General features: G+C 35.9%; 1 protein-coding gene across 1 annotated transcript in view; it reads left to right on the plus strand.

Moving 5' to 3' along the window:
• Positions 1-20,450, plus strand: part of LOC145293980 (tRNA (32-2'-O)-methyltransferase regulator THADA-like) — a 177,448-nt gene that overhangs the window by 90,225 nt on the left and 66,773 nt on the right. Inside the window, exons 15-19 of the mRNA XM_080140866.1 lie at positions 3,588-3,749; positions 4,828-4,940; positions 7,365-7,543; positions 10,234-10,424; positions 13,537-13,695. Coding sequence (XP_079996992.1) covers positions 3,588-3,749; positions 4,828-4,940; positions 7,365-7,543; positions 10,234-10,424; positions 13,537-13,695 — 804 coding nt within the window. The remainder of the gene's footprint in view (positions 1-3,587; positions 3,750-4,827; positions 4,941-7,364; positions 7,544-10,233; positions 10,425-13,536; positions 13,696-20,450) is intronic.

Genomic DNA, 20,450 nt, shown 5'->3' on the forward strand with positions numbered 1-20,450 from the left:
CAAAATGATCGGATTTGGCATTAAATTACCTGAAAATGGTTTATATTGCATAAAACAAAACAATCAGATTCAATCATTCAGTCTTAGGAATTCTTCAAGTACAAAATCCAGAATTCATTCTTTTATGATTTAATGCGGAAGTCATGTCCTCTTATTATTATTTTAAATTTTTTATTCATCTTTTTATTATTGTTAGATATTTTTCTTTTATGTCCTAACAAGTTACTGCATATCAAGACCCAAAGGCTATTCAAGGATAAGAGTTACGGAGTTTGTTAGATGAACAGTGGGATAACATTTTCAAGATTGGTAAAAATAGTTAAAACTGGGCAGAATTTGATTATTTAAGATGCGTATTCAACAAGAACTTAACATTGGGCTTGGAACGATCAAGTTATAGTTATCTGGGAAGCAGCTCCAAGGTATTGGGTTCCACAGACAGGTAATTCTTGCTCATGAAAGTTCCTATTTAGTTTTAAGTTCACAGAAGGAGAATGGGAAATTGTTTACAGCTGTTGTAGTTAGATGAGTTTTTGTTGTGAATATTTTATAAGGAAGGAGGACTATAGATTAGAGCTCAGATGAGCACCTGCCATGAAAATAATGATAGAATAGAGGCAGGTTAGCAACCGTACTTCTTTATGCATCTATTTTCATTATTAGCTTCAAAAGTGCTCAATACATGAGTAGAGCGAGGTAATAAGTTTTAAAATATATGTGGCAATTAAGCTACAGAGAATTTTCCTGTTTGTGAGGATCCAATAGCCTGATGAATCTTTACAGGGATTAAACACAGAAAATTCTGTGTAGCTTAGTGGCCATATATATTTTGAAAACTTATATATATATAGCAGATACAAATTCTTAGAAAATTAACTGGGGTGCTCACTTAATGAAGAATCAAACTTATTAATATCTTGATACAAAACAAAAGCTCTCATACTCAGATACTCTGGGTTTTGTGGACTTCCAATAGTACGGTTTCAATAAATCGAACCATTCATCAGTTAAAACCTCAACAGATAATCAAGGGAGTTAGTGATTTGTACAGATTTTTTTCCAACTTTAATTCATTCCAAACAAGGCATATTGTTACTGAGATGTAAAAACCCACTGTGAATTAAGGGGCTAAATTTATAATGGTATCTTAAGTGGGGAGTTGTGAAGCGAGACATTTGTTCACATTATATTTAAGTTTCTGCATGGAAACAGGAAGCAGGGAGGGAATTCCAAAGGTTAACAGTTTGAAGAAAAACCTAATAGAGTAGAAAGTCTTTCGGTATCTGGGGAGCTCTACAATGAAAGAATGGAATTTAGCTGTCGGATTGATCAGGGGTATGTACATCAAGGGGGGGGGGTACCAATGCAGCACATTCATTAAAGTGTATTCCATTAGAGTAAAACAAGCACAGGGATGCAACGTTGCAGTGATGGGACAGGGGTTGGAGTTTGGCAGACAGTGTGGAGCCTATTAGATTAGGGACTCTTTTATTGGATCCTGTCTAAAATAAGGAGACTAGTGGCTGATATGACAATGTTATAATTTTGCATTTGATAGCAAGAATCGGGAAAAAAACAGGCGAAGTTGTTGTTTACAAAGAATAATGAAAGAGGTTACCACGGCATTCTGCTATGACGTGCCAGTTTCATAAATGTGTTTTTGCTGCCTCAAAACACACGTGAGCTCCAAAAAAGAAAAGAAAAACAAAACTGTAATGGCTGCCAATAACTGGCTTAACCTTAATCTGCATTTACTCGACCACACTATTACAGGGCCTTACACGAATGCACTATTTATTTTAAAAATTTATTTTTAATTGTATTCTTTGTGGATCCCAAGTTGGAACATGCTATTAGATAGACAAATAGGATCTTTTGAAATTATTACAACATTAATCCATGCATGGACAAATTGTGACTTTGTACACATATAGGATATTAGCAGGTGTGAGAAATTTTCTTGCACAATAGAGAGAGCCAACTTTCCTTGTAACAACCTTGACAGATTCTTTTATGTATTTGTTCCAATTCATGTTATCTGTAAAGGTTAGGCTGGTGTAGCTTATTGAATTTAAGAGCCAGGTACGTCCAAGGATGGAATACTGTTGCCAAATCTGGGCAGGAGCTGCTAGAAAGGACTTGTCCTGCCTTGATAGAGTTCAAAATAGACTTCGTAGCCTCATAGGAGATGTCCTTTTCTCTTCCCTGCAACCTCTATCTCACAGAAGAGATGTTGCGAGTTTATCTCTGATGTATCATTATTTTCATGGAAAGTGTTCGACTGAGCTTCAGTCTATGGTCCCCCCTCGCCAAACTTTCACAAGAAACACTCGTCTAACAATATCAATAATTCCCCCCCACTCTTTATCTGTGCCTAAACCTAAACGTAGATTCCATGAACAAAACTTCTCTCTTAGAACTGCACGCCTGTGGAATTATTTTCCGTTTTCCTGCTTTCCGGCTGACTACAATATGGTTGTCTTCAAGTCTAATGTAAACAAGTTCTTGATGAGCTGTTCCATATAAGTTAACAAATTTACCAAATTGATTACTATATTGTCCAATTTCTACTGTACACTCTTTAACCCTTATCCTCGAGTGGCCTCTTGGCCTTGATATGTGGTGATGCCTGTGTAAAAAAAAAAAAAATTCAAATCTAGTTTAATCTTTGTAGACATGAACTCATTAATATTGTTAGGGAAGGTATGAATCGATAATCCTTGCCCCAGATATTGTTAAATTAGCAACTTGTATTCAGTTAATGGTACATAACAAATAGTTTCCAATAGGTTTCGTGTTTCGACTCAAGAAAGGCTCTTCTTTTTCTTATGCATTAATCCCGAACTGACATATATTCGGTGGGTTTTTAACAGTAGTTTGCCTAGTTTTTTTTATTTTTAACTCCTTTTCCCAAACTTATTGTGTCAAAGAGAGAGTCGGGCGCCATTTTTAACTTTCCAATACATCGGTAAACACTATGTTTTTTGAGCTGAATAAACATGTTACATTGAATAAAAACACGAAAAATATATCCAGTTTGGTAGAAAAGTAACTTACCTTGCCTTTGATAACATTTATTTGTTATACATTTGTTTTTTGACAACTTTTTCGAATCTATGTGTACAGTAATAAGTCTGTATTTTTATGGTGACAGTGTGTATTGATGGATTTTTTTTACCCACTTGACATGATCACAAGCTTTGTGCAATATGTCTGCCTATCACACCATTGGCTTACTTTTCTGTCGCTTCTTGGCAACTTCTAATGCAAAGGCAAGTTTTGCGATAGAGTCCTTGTTAGCTTTAAGTACATATTCAAACCATCTGAGTTGCCATTCCCTCATCTTATACTCAATCAACATGATGCTGCAGCGCTTTCAGACATCCATGTTGCATAATGGAAATTTTATAGTTTAATTTTGATTTTTTGAAAAGTCATGATAAAAAATACTTAGTTAAAAGGAAATTCTTTTCTGCACATTTTCTCTTCCTTCCAAAATTTCCTTTTCTTTATTGGAAATTCTGAAAAGAATATTATTTGATTTGTTGCATTTTATCTTTTTATTTTTATTTATTTTTTTCCTTCAGATCTTTCTATAAATTTTGTTGACTGGCTCCATCGGTTGTGCATCGAGAATTTAGTTCCTGGTTCCAATTTTCAGCGACGCAAAATGTGTTTGGATGTTCTGAACACTCTGTATGAAATTTTTACCCCTGTCGATTCTGCTCCAAAAAAAAGAAGCTCTTTAGGTATTTAGCCCTTTCTTTCTTTCTTTTTTTTTTCTTTTTTTTTAATATTGCTTCTCTATTCTATGTGGAGAATGAAATAATCACTGAAATGCAAACTCTTTTAATTACATTCTTAAATTCTATTTTCATTTGTTTGGGTTTGAACTGATGTGAAACTGATTTGTCTGATGCCAGAGAAGAAAGGAGTTAATTGAAATTTTGTTACTTCTGCACTTTAGTGCCGGTTTTTCCATGGGTCTGGCTCGGCAGCACCTGGCAAATGATGGAAACCACCAGATTATACCAAGCGAACGGGAGTAAATAAAAAACAAAACAAAAAAAAGAAAGAAAATAAAACAAACAACCTAACATAATAATTTCATAAATTTTACTGTTTTATTTATTTATTTTTTTTGTTATGGCAACCACGTTTTTTTCTGCGTTTTTTTTTTTTTTTTTTTTAGAGGAGAGGGAGTAATAAAAGTTTTGTTTCTTTGAATTAGCGAACAAATATATTTTTTGTTTTGTGTTTGTAAGGATAGTTATTTTGCTCACTTGATATAATCTGGTGGTTTCTGTCATTTGATAGTCTGGAAGACTTTAAAATAAGGAGACAATGTCAGATATTTGGGAATTGTAGGGGTTGGAATTTTGGGAGTTAGTCGGAAATTAAACATTCTGACTCTGCAACTCTGTTTTGAAGTCTGTGTAATTCGATATCTTTGTATCCTGTTTTAAAAATCCATCTTGTATTATTTTATTTTTTTGTTTAATGTTTGCATCAATCTGGCACAAGGCTTCTGACCTCAGTTCTCTCTTTGCCACATGTATTTTGAAACATTTCTAATAACAGCAATATTCTCTATGCAAATTGATTTCCGTGTGGCTCCTACATTTCTGAAGTTTTGAGATGTGGGTTAATTATTTGTATTTGGATTCATCAGACTTAATTTGAGTTAACCAGAGTTACCTCCCTTATGGGAAATCTTTTATTTTTATTATATTTTGTGTTTGCATATTTTTAAAAATTTTATTCTTTTACGTTAGTCAAACAGTTTAATAAAAATAAAATGTCATTTTAAAAAAAAACCTTTTTCAGGTTGTGTAAAGAAATTGGTGGATTTTGTTCAAAAGGAAAAAAATCTTTGGGACATAACGTCGTCTTTGTCATTCGTTTCAATTCTGTTATGTGTTTTGGATGGAGCTGATGAGGTAAAAACTAACTTTCATCTTTAATAGTTTGCTTTTATGTACTTGTTGAGTTTCTATTAAACTCATAAAATATTTTCTCTGTTTTTACTGTAGAATACGGTCTGTCATGTCTTGACTGTCTCTGACTTTGTTTAGCTGACTGATGGGTTTAGAAGTCCAGAGACATATTCCCTTCCACTATTCATTCTACACATACTGTTACAAAGTGGAACGATAAATTTGTCGCCTTAAGGAAAACGACACTACAGCTTCATTTAAAAACTTTTATTGAAAAACTCAATTCAGGTAACTTGATTATGTAGTAGAGCTAACATCTATTTAATGTAGCTTTTTCCACAAGTGCTGGCGGATGGTGGCAATCAGGCTGGCTTTGGTGTTGTGGGAGGTCATATTGTTGATGTTCTCAATGTATAACCAAAGTAGTCCAATGTGTTCAGGTGAGGGGAGGAGGGCGGCAATGACAGAAGGGTAAAAAGTCGTAACACTCTGTCTGAAGTCAAGCCTGAGTCTCTTTGGATTTGTGGGCCTGCACCGAATCCTGCTGCCACACTCAGGATCTGCACCAGGGGATCAACACACTCTTCAGGTACACTTTGGTGTTGACTTTCAAGCTGACTTTGAAGATGTGAAGTGGTATGATGTTGACGTTTCTGAACGTTTATGATGTTTGATTTTGTTTGAAATCACACCAAAGACCATAGCCGGAAAGGGTCGTCCGATGTGTTGAACTATGTCCTCAAGTGTTGAACCGTCCGGATTTGCATTTTGACGATGATGGCAATGGTCCTGTTTTCATAACTTGGATCGGTTCAGAGCATGAGTTGTACAGCGGTGCATCACCAATCTCGGTCGTTGAAAATTGTTATTTTCAGACATGATAGAAGGCTCTTATCACTCTTGGGATTTGTACACAACTGGTCAACTAGTAGACAACTACAACAAAAAAAAGGTGGTTTTCATCAAATGGAAATAGAATCATGTCGTCTTTTCTATGGCAGCAATTTTATCGTTCCACCCTGTATATCTGAGGACACGCGTTATTGGTTTAAAACTCAAAATATGAGCAGAGGACAAAGTACAATTTTTAACAGATCTATTCAACAACTTACAGAGTTAAATGGTCAGGTAGAATCTGCTGGATGCGTGATGATTAAAGTCCATGATGTGAGATATTTGTTTACCTCCCAAACTGTCATGGCAAATCTCTCTACTCTTCCAAGGCTGATAACTCTTCCTTTTTTTTATCCAAGGGAAATAACTATTGTACCTAACAGTTTTCCAAAACCAGAAAAAGCAATAAATACAACTTACTAACTAATTATTTCATTATCCAGCCTATGTTCAGGAGAAGACTATGATAATGCAGTTTTGTAGAAAGGCACAATTTGACTGAAGACTAGGTAAATAGAATGCATAACAATATTGAAAAATTTCACTATAATTTTCAATTCAATGTAATGTATCAAACCAGGATAGTATCTTGGTGTTATGTTCCTTGAATTTTCGAGGTATACCGCATCTTCGGAAAGAAGAAAAAAAAATATGTGCAACCGTTCAGTGGAGATATTTTTAAGCCAGGAGTCAGAAGTTATATAATAGGATGCATGTAGCATTAGGTTCGCAAAGAATCATAAATTATTGTTGAAGTGTGACATTTATGTTTGATATTATTAAATTATTGTGATAATATTTTAACAGTAACAATTGATAATTGTATTGACACACTGGTTCCTGTTAGATCACCGAAGTTAAGCAATGTTGAGCCTGATTAATACTAAAATGGGTGACCATTTGGGAATTTTAGGTGCTGTATGCGCTCTCTGCTTATCTTGGCATTATTTCCAGTTGTTCTGGACTTCTCCTTGCCACTGGACTCAAGCAGTGTTGATTCAGGAGAGGTGTAGTTGAAGATTGCGCAACCCTTGCTTCACAATTCCATACGCAGCTATCCTTACAGGGGGTATCCATTATCTTTTGAAACTAAACGGAGGCTTCCAATAATCTAATAGAAAGTATTACTTACATAAGTGATCACGTGTCTGTTTAGTCTGTCAGGTGACAGGATCAAAAAAGGGAAAAGAAGAAAATGAAAACTTAAATTTGTAGATGGGTTCTTTATATACATGATGCATTAATTTGTATTTAAGGAGAATAGTGGATATAAGGAGGAGGAATAAAAGAGGACAGGAAGGCGAGTTTTTGACAGTCAGGAGAGAGCATAGATTTTGAGAGTTAGTGTTGTGAATTATGGCTTAAGTTAAGAGGAATTAGTGCGAATTGTGGTGCTAGTGAGAAGGAGTTCTGACATTTTTTTTTTTTCATTTACAAGTAATTATATTATTATATGTAATTGTAATTTATTTCTTATGCACATGTGTGTAAATGTATTCTCACAAAAGATTTGTATTTTTGTTTGTTTTCTAGGTGCGGTGTCTAGCTGCTGATATATTGTTCAAATACTTTGATTGGAAACCAAATCATTTATCGGGCTCATGCAAAAACCTTCCTGCACATCTTCTCAGTGAAGCTTTATGTTTGTGCAATAGTCCTCGTAATCCAGAAAGTCAGAGTGGCAGCCTCATATGCAAATTAGTTTTCTGCAAGTACTGAAAATGTTTTCTTTTTCTTTTTTCATTTCAATTATGATGAAAAATAATTGGCTTTTTTTTTTTTCTTTTTTTTTTGCATATATGTCAAGCATGTGACTGCTGTGAATTATTTTGTTTTATCCTGAAAAACGAAATTGAACATAAACAATTACTCCCCCCACAAATGCGTACTCTGTGTCTTTCTTTTAATTTTGACATTCTTTTTTACTCAAGATTTATCAGCTCTTAAAGTATGGACATAAAAACTGAATGACCATGAGGGTCAACCATCAAGAATGAACATGTCTTTTACGACTTGAAGTCTGGTGCTACGAGATCAGGCTGTCTGAAGAAATTGGCTTCCTGAGACGAAATGCACCTAACATTAATGCTTTTTGTTTTTCTACTTCCTTTTTGCAAAACTTAATTATGTTCTGCAAAAACAAAAACAACAACCCACCTTTTCCCCCTTTTTCCTTTCTCTTTTTTATTTCCTAACTTAAAAAGTACCAAACATTAATACTGTAACCCTTTTCCCTCTCCCATTGCAGAACTCATTCATGTTCTGCAGGGCAGAGAATAAAAATGATAAAATCCACTATAAAACAATCAAATCACACTACAAAAAAGTGATTAAAAAAAATATAACATGAGTACTATTTGCAAAATCACGGGATTCAGTATTAAATAACCAAACAACCAAACCAAACAACTTGAAGTGGCTCACAATCATATCATGAAACCTCAACTTAAAGAGACAATCATTTTCACAAATGGAAAAATTAACCCTGAGCCAAATATTTTTTCTCATCACAGACCTTTTTTCTAGATGAATTACATCTGACTAAACATGCAGCATTTCTCATGTTAATTGTATTTACTTTAAATTGTCAGGCATTTTTTGTTTGTTTTATATTGTTTGTAAGGGCAGTTTTTTCTATTTCTGCAATTACATAAAACTGGTAACAGTTTTGGGTTCTTGTCCAGAATATCTTCTATATTAAAAATGAAAATAAAAAAAAACTATAGTATACTTGTGATGAAATAAAAATATCATATTTTAAAAATCATGTAAATTGATAAAGTAGTTTTAATTTTAAATAAGAAAATCACATTTGATGAGTATCCAAGGAGTGACTGTCTTGTTTACCATTTTGAAAAAAAAAATCTTAAAAACAAGGGAGATAACTGAACAGTAATTCATGGATATATGTTGTAAGGCCTGTAAATTTCCATTAATTGCTTAAAAATGATTTCCTGTATAACAATAAAACTACTTGAGCAATTTACATGAATTTTGGAATATGGTATTTTTGTTTCATCATGGAAACGTACATCATTTAGATTTTTCTTTATTTTCGTTTTTTTATATAGAGAATTCTGGAGAACAACCTATTTTTTTATGTTATTGCTGTTTTTTTTTTTTTTAATATAGAAATCGTTCCAGACAAGGTATGAAGCCACTTGATAAAGGTGTTTAAACAAAAGTACTATTTCAAAGTCAAAAACTTGTCAACAATAACAGTTAGATTCTGAGCCACAAAGTAGCAATTGTTTTCCCTTTGCCAGAACCATATTTTAAAACAATACCATCCTATTACTTATAATATTATCAAATGAATTGTGTGCTTGCACTTAAAGAGACTTACAAACTATCACTTTAACATCCAAATGAACTTATTGTTAATGTAAGCTTTCTAAAAAAAAGAAAATGATTAATAAAAAAAAATCACTTGACAAGGACATACATAGGTTGAAAGCTTGCTTCATATCTTTAGAGTAATAAATGTTTATTTTAAAAAAAAGAAAAGCACATATTGCTCATGGAATTTGAGGACAAAATGACAAACAAAAGGAAGTTCAATAAAGGGAAGCAAATGGAAGCACATTTCAACAAACACGTACTTGTGCATTAGAGAGAAATCAATTACATAAGAGTCTTTCTTTTTGCATACGGTCTGATCTTTGTTCTATCTATCGTTGCTTCCCCTGCATGCGGCCATTGATGTGGTTTTGATCTTCTATTAACTCAAGATGAATAAAATTCATACATGGAGACACAAGTAGACTTGTTGACAGTTTTAAGGTTTTATTGGGAAAAGAGATTCGTTCACAAAAGAAAGAGACCAAGAACTTCTCCCTTATAAAAGTTATTTAATTTGATTAAAAATTGTTCAACAGAATGGACAGTCTCAAAGAGATTTACTTAGATCCTTACATTGTCAGCATGTATGACTCAGCTGCTTTCGAATACTCTGTTCCAATTCTCAAGCACGTGATCATTTCTTATCTTATTCTTATCGACACCTGTGTCTAGCTGTTTTGTCTATCTCTTATCACTTCACTCACTGGGATCATCTCTGTTCATCACCAGGTTGTCCCGACATGCGACAAATGGAACATTCTTGAAATTCAAACTAGTTGACAAATTGAAATTCAAACGGTGCAAGGTTTCAATATATAACAGACTGATGAAAGGAAACCCAAGATCTAAGTTCTACTCTACTTCTTTATTGTTGTTTTGTTTTTGTTATTTTATATTTTTAGCAGTATATTTTTTTTTTTGCGGCAATAACTGACCTTTATGTTGCCCTTATGATTTTATAGACCAATAACAAAAACTATTTTTAAAACATTGTATTAAATTGACGTTAAATGTATTGGCAATGTATGAAACGATTCTTACCATGTGTAATTTTTTTCAGAATTATTTCTGAGCAATCACGATATTTCACGATCCGCTCTGTTGGACGGACCTATGAAGTAGAAGAATGTACGGCCATGGAAGTTTCAAGTCGGCTCCATTTTCTGCGTTCCTTGCTGCAACAAATAGAAATTGGGCTCAATTCAGCTACGCAGAATATTGTGGTAGCATCGAAGGAAAAATCGCTTCATGGTAAGTAGGCGAAAACAGTTGTCGTTTCGTCTTCATTCTTTCTTTTGTTCTTTTAATTTTTAAAGAATGTTTTCCTTAATCTATAACTGTTTAAAGGAATATTTTGCAAGTTTTGAGATGAGGATAGTTTGTATTGTTTGGATGATTTTGACTAAAGTTCTTATCTTGGATATATCGCTACATTTCGGCTTATGTAACCTCCAGTCTTCTTTAGGTGCATCTTGTCAAACTTGGGAATCTTTATCAAACTCAGGAATTTGTATGAGATTTCGAATAGAACTTTTTATATAATCCATGGACATATGTTGTTCTCATTCCATCAGCCACAACTAGGTAGAAGTTTTAAGTGGATTAAATTAAACATTGAGTTCTAAATTATGAGTTAATCAATGCTTGTTTCCCTAAGATTTTTTTTAAAAAAATATATTTTAAGCACAATATATACTGTATATTTCGGCATATAAGGCAACTATCAGATAAGACGAGATACAAAATTGGAGCAAATTTTAATAAATTTATCATATATCGGTTGTATAAGACGACTGCTAAATCACGAAAGCATGTTTGTTTAGCCTAGACTAGAGATTGCAACACCCGGTATCTTATGAAATATTGGTTTTTAAAGATGATTTTTTAACTTTGAGGGTCGTCTTATACGCCGAAATATACGGTATATTGAAATAAGAGTTTAATATAGTTTGTTTGGAGCATTGTCTTATGTGCATATAAAGGAAATTATAGAAAGCAATACAATGCAAAAGTGTAATGAGAATCTTTCTGTTGAACTCTGGTATTTGCATGGAATTTCAAACAGAATCCTTTACTTAATCCATGAGGGTAACATGTTCTTGTTCCATCAGTCATAACTGGGTAGACATCCTAAGCAATTCGCAATTGTATTTTGAGTGTCACTGGCACTAAGGATTGAACCTTCAGCCATCAGGACTTGTAGCGCAGTGGATAGAGTATGTGATAAAATTCACTTTTTTTTTTAATTGCATTTTCCCCCGCAAACAAACAGTGCCACTTTGATGTAGGCGGGGGTGGGGCTACTATCTGGGGCATAATTTGTAGGGGGACTATGTAGGGAGTTGAGCAGCAAAATGTCAGTTTATATTACACTTAAAATTCTGCATGTAGGGACAGTCAGGAAAGCAGGAACCTGGAAGGGAATTCCAAAGTCTAGCAGTTCTAAGGAAGACACTATTAGAGTAGAAGGCTTTCTTACATCTAGGTCTTTCTACTGTCTAGGGGTGGGATTTTGCTGCTTGTTGGGTTCACGTCGAGGGGGTACAAGGGCTGGTAGTTCCTCAGAGCACCTACCATTAAAGTACTTGTAAAACAGGCAGAGGGATGCAACATTTAGTCAATGGGACAGTGGTTGATGCCTAGCTGATAGTGCGGGACGTATTAAGTTGGCAACTCTCTTCTGAACCCTGTCTAAGAGGGAGAGACTAGTAGCAGATGCACCAGCCCAAATGTGGCAACAATGCTCCATACATGGGCGAATGGTGGCTTTGTAAAGGTACAGGATACTCTCAGGCATAAGTAACTTTCTAGCACAGTAGAGAGAGCCCACCTCCTTTGCAGCAGTCTTGGCGATGCACTCAATGTATCTGTTCCAAATCATGTTCCTCATGAACGTTAAGCCGAGGAGTTTGAACAAAGTACTTTCAGGTAATGTATCATTAGCCACGGCTATTAGTGGTTGAGAAGGTTTCTTGTAGTTATTAAAGGAAAGAAGCTTAGTCTTGGCAGCAGTGAATGTGACCATCCATTTTTGTCCCCATTCCACCACAGACTGGAGGTCTTCCTCTATAGTTTCCACCATTGTTTTGAATATGTGTTCATTCATTTTTACCTTGTGTCTGTTATAGAGCATGGTGTCATCAACAAATATACCCATCTCATAGACAATTTTATCAGGGAGGTCATTTATGAATATCAGGAATAATAAAAGTCCAAGGATTGACTCCCTAAGGTATGCCCGCATTTATATCATATTGTTCAGACTTACGACCATTGAGGACAACCTGGGTTCTTCTCTTATGTTAGAAGTTAATTATGTTAAGTGTTCGTCCAGTAATACCATAGGATCTGATTTTCATGAGAAGACCATCATGCCATATCCTGTCAAAGGCTTTAGATATATCTAGGGTTACTGCCCAAGCCTCCCCTGCTTTATCGAGTGCATGTTCAGAGAATACAGATAGGATATCTGCAGTAGAAATGGCTTGTCTAAACCCATACTGTTGGTTGGACAGAAGTTTAGTAGCTGCAAGGTGGTGGATTAGAGCTTGATTAACTATGGACTCAAATATTTTGGTGAAAAGAGGAAGGAGGCTAATGGGGCGATGATTTAATGGGCCAGTTCTTTCAACAGAATTCTTGTAAACTGGTAAAGAAAATATAAGTAGCTAACGCTATGTTGTAAAATTAGTCTGAGACACATGAAGGCCTGGTCATCTCGTTCCAGTTTAGATTCCTCAGTCACTTGTAAAGTTACACTCTTGTGACTGTGCATGTTCCTGACTTCAACAAAAAGATTCCCGCGTTCAATAGGATACTCTTAAAGAAAGGCCAGAAATTACATTGACAGAAAATTTGTGAAAATAATGTTCACGGTGAGAACAGTAGTCCAAAGAATCCAACTAATATGAATAATCAATCCTTATCTATAAAAATTCAGAAAACTAATTATTTTAATTGTAATTTGCAACTTCTCATCAAGTTGCCCATCTTTTAAGCTTCTGTTTATGATTCATCCTCCCTCATTCTCCGATTTAAGCCTCTCTTACCCCTCTCACTATTATTTTATACAATCCCTTTCTCTCTCTCTCTGCTCATTAACAGTCAAAAGTAATAAAACTAATTACAAAGCAGAAGATAAGAGTAGCCCATCATAAATACAAGTGAATATCACCACAAATCTTTAATACTATTTAATCCATGGCTGGAGAGAAAAAAACAATAAAAAAAAAAAGCATTCATGTCAATAGTACTTGCTATGTTGGTGATATCTATTCCTTTGATTGCATCTTTCGAACATAATAAAGATGAAATGGATTTATTTTTTTCGCTTTGGTTATTATTCCTCTTTTTAATTCTGCAGGTTTGATTCATTGTATAGAAGAGTGCCTACCGTATAGTATAATTCCCATAGAAGACAATGAAATTGCAGCCTGGCAGACGCTGCTTGAGTATATCATCAATTTGGCCGTGAGGGTCATAAACATGGTCATGTGCATTCTGTCAGGGGGAGAAGACACAGGTAAGTGCTTAAGATTTTATGCACTTTATTTGATGCTTGTATAGAATAGGAATGTTTTAAATGAACGCATTTCTAGTCAGAACATTATTACATACTTATGTATTATATCAAAATATATCAAAATTAGTATTCATTCATGTGGTGTTCTGCCTGGTAAACGCATTGATGGCTATGACTCTCCATCTATCTCTCTTCTTCGAGTTATTCATAAATTCATTGTTGTTCATCATTCATAGCCCCATTCACACTGTTGTTCGAAAATGTTTGATGTATTGCCATAGCTTTCTTTGCAGTTATATAGACAATAGGTTGCAGTTTCTTTCTATCCGAGTAGTTCCCATACTAGACGCATCTTCTCAGCACAACGAGATACAAAACCATGAACAGAATTATTTCTGGTTGCTTCTATATTACATCAGTCACCTGCTTTCTATGATCTCATGTTACCCTGATTGGGAGACAGAAGTGAGTTCTCAACCTTTCCCAAGGGTTTCCCACAGACTAGCGGAGAGAAGGAGGTAGCTTATTTTTCCTTTGACAGTAGTGCTGTCCTGCCACTCTATACAGTGACTAGTATTCCAAAATGTTCACCTATCTGGTACTGGTCAGCCTCATCGATGCTTAACTTTGGTGATCTGGTGAGAATCGGTGTGCCAATGCGATTATGCCGTATAAATTAAAAAAATTATGAAAAATGATCCAGTAGATGTGCTAGATGTAGTTTTAACAAAACGTTAGCCACAATTATGTTCCTACATTTTGTGTTTAAAAAATGGCAGTATGCATTTATTTAGTCATCTTGCAAACTCTTCAACCTTAAAATGTACGGTAAAACTATAAATCGATTAACTTAATACATTTCTTTTTTACTTGTAGTTATTTTTCTACTGGATCATTTTTCAGCATTTTTGGAATTTATACTAATTGCAACATGACATGTAAATACATAATGTTGACCCTCATTCAATCCCAAGCAATGTCGGGACCACACTTCCAATACTTTTATTGCCATTGAAATTGGTGAAATTGCCTATCTTTTATTGCCATTGAAATTGGTGAAATTGCCTATCTTTTATTGCCATTGAAATTGGTGAAATTGCCTATCTTTTATTGCCATTGAAATTGGTGAAATTGCCTATCTTTTATTGCCATTGAAATTGGTGAAATTGCCTATCTTTTATTGCCATTGAAATTGGTGAAATTGCCTATCTTTTATTGCCATTGAAATTGGTGAAATTGCCTATCTTTTATTGCCATTGAAATTGGTGAAGTTGCCTATCTTTTATTGCCATTGAAATTGGTGAAATTGCCTATCTTTTATTACCATTGAAATTGGTGAAATTGCCTATCTTTTATTGCCATTGAAATTGGTGAAATTGCCTATCTTTTCAATCAAATTGATTGATTACCTGCTCTAGTCGAAGACCAACCGTGGTGCATTGGGAGGAACTTCATGTACCTCTCTGCAGTGACTTAGTCCATAATACATTGTGGTCCTGGATATGACCGTAAACTATATCCAATGGTGAGGCCCCAATTTGTGAGCTTTGGGGAGTGTGGAGCCACCCTTTAATATCCATTGCTCCCAGGTCCACTCTAATCCGGAGTGGTTAGTACCTGTTAGGGTCCCAACAATGGGTAAAATAAAAATTGACTTGAAAAAAACAAATATATTCTATTTAAAAATTTTTCTTGAAAATCACTGGATTTAGCATTAAATAACCAGAAAAGGGTTTATATGCAGTAAAACAAAAACAACCAACCACAATACATTGTAGTTTATATTGCACTGTAGAGAACCTACTATTGATTTTATAAAATCGCTTGAATTAAAGTTTATAATGCAGAAATCAAGTATCATGGTTCAATTGTGCTCCAAACCAAACATTCATTTTGAATGCGCTCCTGTTTTATCAAAGATCCTACTGTTGGTTTTATACACTGGGCCCTTCTGCTTGTGCGGTGATAAAACTTCTCAAATGCACCTGTGATGTTAGGCTATATAAGAGTGTAAAATTTGGTCAAAATCAGACTGTTACTACTTTATACAGATTTTTTCTGATTATTGATTTTCAGTACTTATTAGAGGCATTCTGATACCAAAATACCAAACTTATCTAAGGACACTCCTCCCAAACAAATGAAATAGATTTGTGTGAAATTTAAGAAAAATCGGCCCAACCCAGCCATTTCGGAGTTCATAGGGAATAAGCACACACACACATACACACACAGAGTCAAAGTGCCTTTTATATATAGAGATATATATATTATTCAAGGCTAGATCAAAGCCAAACGTTATTAATCTTTTTTTTCTCTTGATCCATTCTTCAAAACAAAGAGAGCTTATGAAAGGTATTGAAAAATAACATAATACCAACGAGTGATGGGACAATTCCAATATTTTCTCTGATTCTGATACAATTACCGATTCCGATACAATCAAAGATTCTGCTCTAAAGTTCTGATTCTGATACAATTACTGATTTCGATTCTTTTAAAATGTCTAAATATAGAGTTGTTTATTGGGTGTATGTAGGGGAACTCTTCTCCTTTTTTGTCCTTAAGTCCTCATTTCCAATGAGTGATTTTTCCGACAAGGGTGAAGAAAAAGCTGCTTTTCAGGTCGGTAGTACTTTGTAAACAGTAGCCTGAGATGTCGGAAAATTTCTGTTTCTATGTCTATCCTTGTGATCATGTCACTTGTAAGGGTGCTGGTGGTAAACGTTTCATCTGGGCTGACGTTACCCTCCTGATAGTCAGGGACCCGAACCTTGGATTAAACACCAAGGAGGCTGTCCTATCAGCAGGTGCAAAGTACCGGGGCTGCTGTATTGCCATTTGGTGAATGGATTCTGGACCATACAATAGTTTCTGGTAGGGCCTCTCAGTGCCATACTAGTGGGTAATTGTTACGGCTTTACCTTATCATGTGCTACAAGAAAAAAAAAATTTCTTGTCTTTTTCTCTCTTACTTTCCCCCTCTGTTCTGCTCCAACCAAGTCTACTGACCTGCTCCACAAATCCCAAAACCTCATCATGACAAAGCTAAAAAAAAAAACATGAATAAACCTAGAACCCCATCCTCCAACGTAGACCCCTACTACCAGGTCTCCTTCTCCAACATCAGGGGTCTACGTTCCAACCTTTCAGAGGTTGAAACACAATTACAGGAGACGAAACTGGACATATTCTTTCTAAGCGAAACTGGCATAGGGCCAACCACTTCCCTAAACGAATTCATAATTAAAGGATACTCTAACTTAACATCTAAATCTGACCCTCAAGATCGCCATGGGCATGGAATATGTGCCTACATCAAAGATGGCTTTCCATGTGGTAGGGATATCTCCAGAGAAGACCCTAATTTACCTTATATGTGCTTCCGGGTTGCACTAGCTTACACCACTGCATTTATATTTGCCCTCTATTGCCCCCACAACAGTGGGGTTACTATCTTTAAGAGCATATCTGAGAAAATTGACCACATCCTGTCTGCTCATCCTTCGGCTAACATTCACATTTGCGGTGACTTCAATGTCCATAATGTGGAATGGCTGACCCACTCAAAACCGATGACGAGGGGAGGTTCTGTCATAATTTTGCCACTGCCTATGACCTCATTCAGATTGTTCACGAACCGACCCTTGTGCCCAATACTACCGGTTGGTATGCAAGCCTTCTAGAACTTTTCCTCACAACTTCCCCTGAGCTATGTTAATGTTCCATTCTATCTCCTCTGGGATCCTCCGACCACTCTGTTGTGGCAGTTAAGATAAAAATGAAATGTAATAAGTCTTCAGACGTACCTCTCCACCGTACTGTATATCGATACTCTATGGCTGACTGGGGTAGCTTCCGTACATTCATATCTGACCTACCTCTGAATTTCATGTTTAAAAAGGATGTGTCCTCTATAGTATCAGACCTGACTGAATGGTTAATTGTAGGCATAGGCCGATTCATACCATCCAAAAAATTCCAACAAAAACCTAACAGCCAGCCATGGTTCTCCCCTGAATATGCTGCTGCCATCGTGCACAGAAATCACTTTTTCCATAGCTACCAACATAATAGATGCACTGAGACTAAAGCTGCTTTCAGGACTGCCAGCAACCACTGTAAAAGAGTAATAAAAATGCAAAAGAGCTATATGCTCAGTCCGTTAAATCCAAAGTAGCTGATCAGCGGCTTGGTTCCCACCAGTTCTGGCAAATAGCAAACAGGATCTTGAACAGAAGTGTGCGTTCTATCCCAACTATCATCAATGGACCTGAGGTCATCTCGTCAGCATCAGACAAGGCCAGACTATTTGCCAAGAACTTTGCAGCTAATTCTACCCTATGTGACAAAGGCCATCAACTCCCCGTATTTTCTCCTATAACAGACAACACACTATGCAACATACAAATATCTGTGCATGAGGTCGCCAAGCTAATCAAGAACCTTGATTCCAATAAAGCAACTGGCCCTGACGGCATTCCAGTTATAGTGCTGAAAAAGCTCCAACCATAACTTGCCCCCATACTTACAAAACTGTTTAAACGTTGCCTTAAGGAGAAGTGCTTTCCAACACCCTGGAAAACCTCATCAGTATGCCCTGTATTTAAGAATTCAGGTGAAAAATCATCTCTCTCTCAGTACAGACCAATAAGTCTCCTGTGTGTCATGAGTAAGTTGTTGGAATCCACATTAAATAAAGAAGTAGTCAACCACCTCAACAGAAATAACCTTCTTAGTGACATGCAATATGGTTTCCGCTCTGCAAGATCTACAGCAGATGTCCTAACTGTTATATCTCATAGGATTAGTGAATCTCTTGACAAAGGCTTCCTTTCCAGGGCAATTGCTCTTGACATATCGAAGACCTTCGATAAGGTATGGCATAAGGGCCTACTTCACAAGATTTCCAGCTACTGTATCACTGGAAATGTTTTCTCAATCATTAAATCATTTCTCTCCGATAGGTTCATAAGAGTAGTGGTTGATGGGCAGAAATCAGAAGCCCACAGTATTAATGCTGGAGTCCCTCAGGGATCCATCCTGGGCCCAACTCTTTTCCTGATCTACATCAATGATCTCCCAAAACACATACTTAAATCATTCGTTTACATCTATGCTGATGACACGACCATCTACGGCAACACATCAAAGGCTAAAGGTGGTACAGTGGGGGAAGAGGTGGCTGGTCACTTTTAATGCATCCAAAACCAAGCTTCTATCTTAACATCATCAATGCTCTAATCCCCATCTGGCATCAATTGAAATGGATGGCTTTCGTCTTGGGGAGGCTCCATATTTTGACAAGCTTCTGGGTTTGACCGTTACTCCTGATCTGAAATGGAACAAGTACATCAGGTCTGTTGCCAAGGATGTTGGGAAAATGGTGGGATCCTTCTACTGCACCAGAAGATATCTCACTACTGATGCAATTCTCTATCTGTATAAAAGCCAAGTACGTCCAAGGATGGAGTACTGCTGCCACATCTGGGCTGGAGCTGCTAAAAAAGCCTATCCTGCCTTGACAGAGTACAAAATAAACTTTGTGGTTTAGTGGGGGATGCCCTTCTCTCCTCCCTGCAGCCTCTCTCCCACAGAAGAGACATTGCGAACATGTCTTTGTTTATCGTTATTTCCATGGCAAGTGCCCATCTGAGCTCCAATCTCTGGTCCCCCCTCGCCAATCTTTCACAAGAAACACCCGTCTGGCTGAAACTGCTGTCAATAATTTTCCCCACTCTTTATCTGTGCCTAAATCCAAATGTAGATTCCATGAGCAGAGCTTCTTTCTCAGAAGTGCACGACTGTGGAACTCTTTTCCGTTTGCCTGTTTCCCACTTGACTACAACTTGGATGTCTTCAAGTCCAACATAAACAAATTCCTGACAAACCGCCCCCTTTAGTAAGACACTCTATCAAATCTCCAATACTAATGATTACTACAATACTATCTCATTGATTACTGTACACGCAATAACCCTTATCCCTGAGTGGCCTCCGGGCCTTGATAAGTGGTGACCCCCATGTAAAAAAAAAAAAAACTCAGTTGGTTTTACTGAGGTTACAAAAAATGATGTGTACAAGAACCACCATCATTCGAACCCGGAATCCGTCAAAAAAAAAAGAAGAGAGATATGCAAATTGTGGTATTGTCGTGATTAAAAGCCTGACTATAAGGACGTTTTTTTTTTGCGAGAGCAACAGAACGTAATTGTGATTTTGTGAAGAAGGAGATTGCTTTGCTCACTCAGTTATTTTTTTACACGCCAGAAAAAGAATGACAAATTTTTTGTTTTTTGTGCACAAAACGATATTTGCCAATTTAAAACTTCAATTACAACTCTTTAGCGTGGGGACTGGTTAACCTTAAAAATGCATTTAATATATGCCTATACTTTTTGCAAATGTAAGAATACACTCAAGAGTGTAACCTATGGATTTTAGTTTTACTGATAGTTTAAAATCAATAATTATTTATAATTTCATCATTAATACGAACCATTGAAAATGAAGTTTTAAACAAAAACAAAGAAATAAAAACCATAAAAAGAATAATCTCAAGCATCGGAAAATAGACGCAAATTGTTCTGATTGCGATATCCCCCCAAAAATTCCAATTTTTTTTTTTTTTTTTGTATTTCTGATTCCGAAATCGTCCCAACACTACTTGTGGTTTTGTTTCACTATATGCATTAAAAATTAAAAATATTATATTAACCCTTTATGACCTAGTTGAACTAATTCGCTCAGTCGTA

The sequence above is a fragment of the Euprymna scolopes genome, chromosome 15 (genome assembly GCF_053919585.1).
Source record: "Euprymna scolopes isolate OS-2025 chromosome 15, ASM5391958v1, whole genome shotgun sequence".
NCBI classification, from domain to species: Eukaryota; Metazoa; Mollusca; class Cephalopoda; order Sepiida; family Sepiolidae; genus Euprymna; species Euprymna scolopes.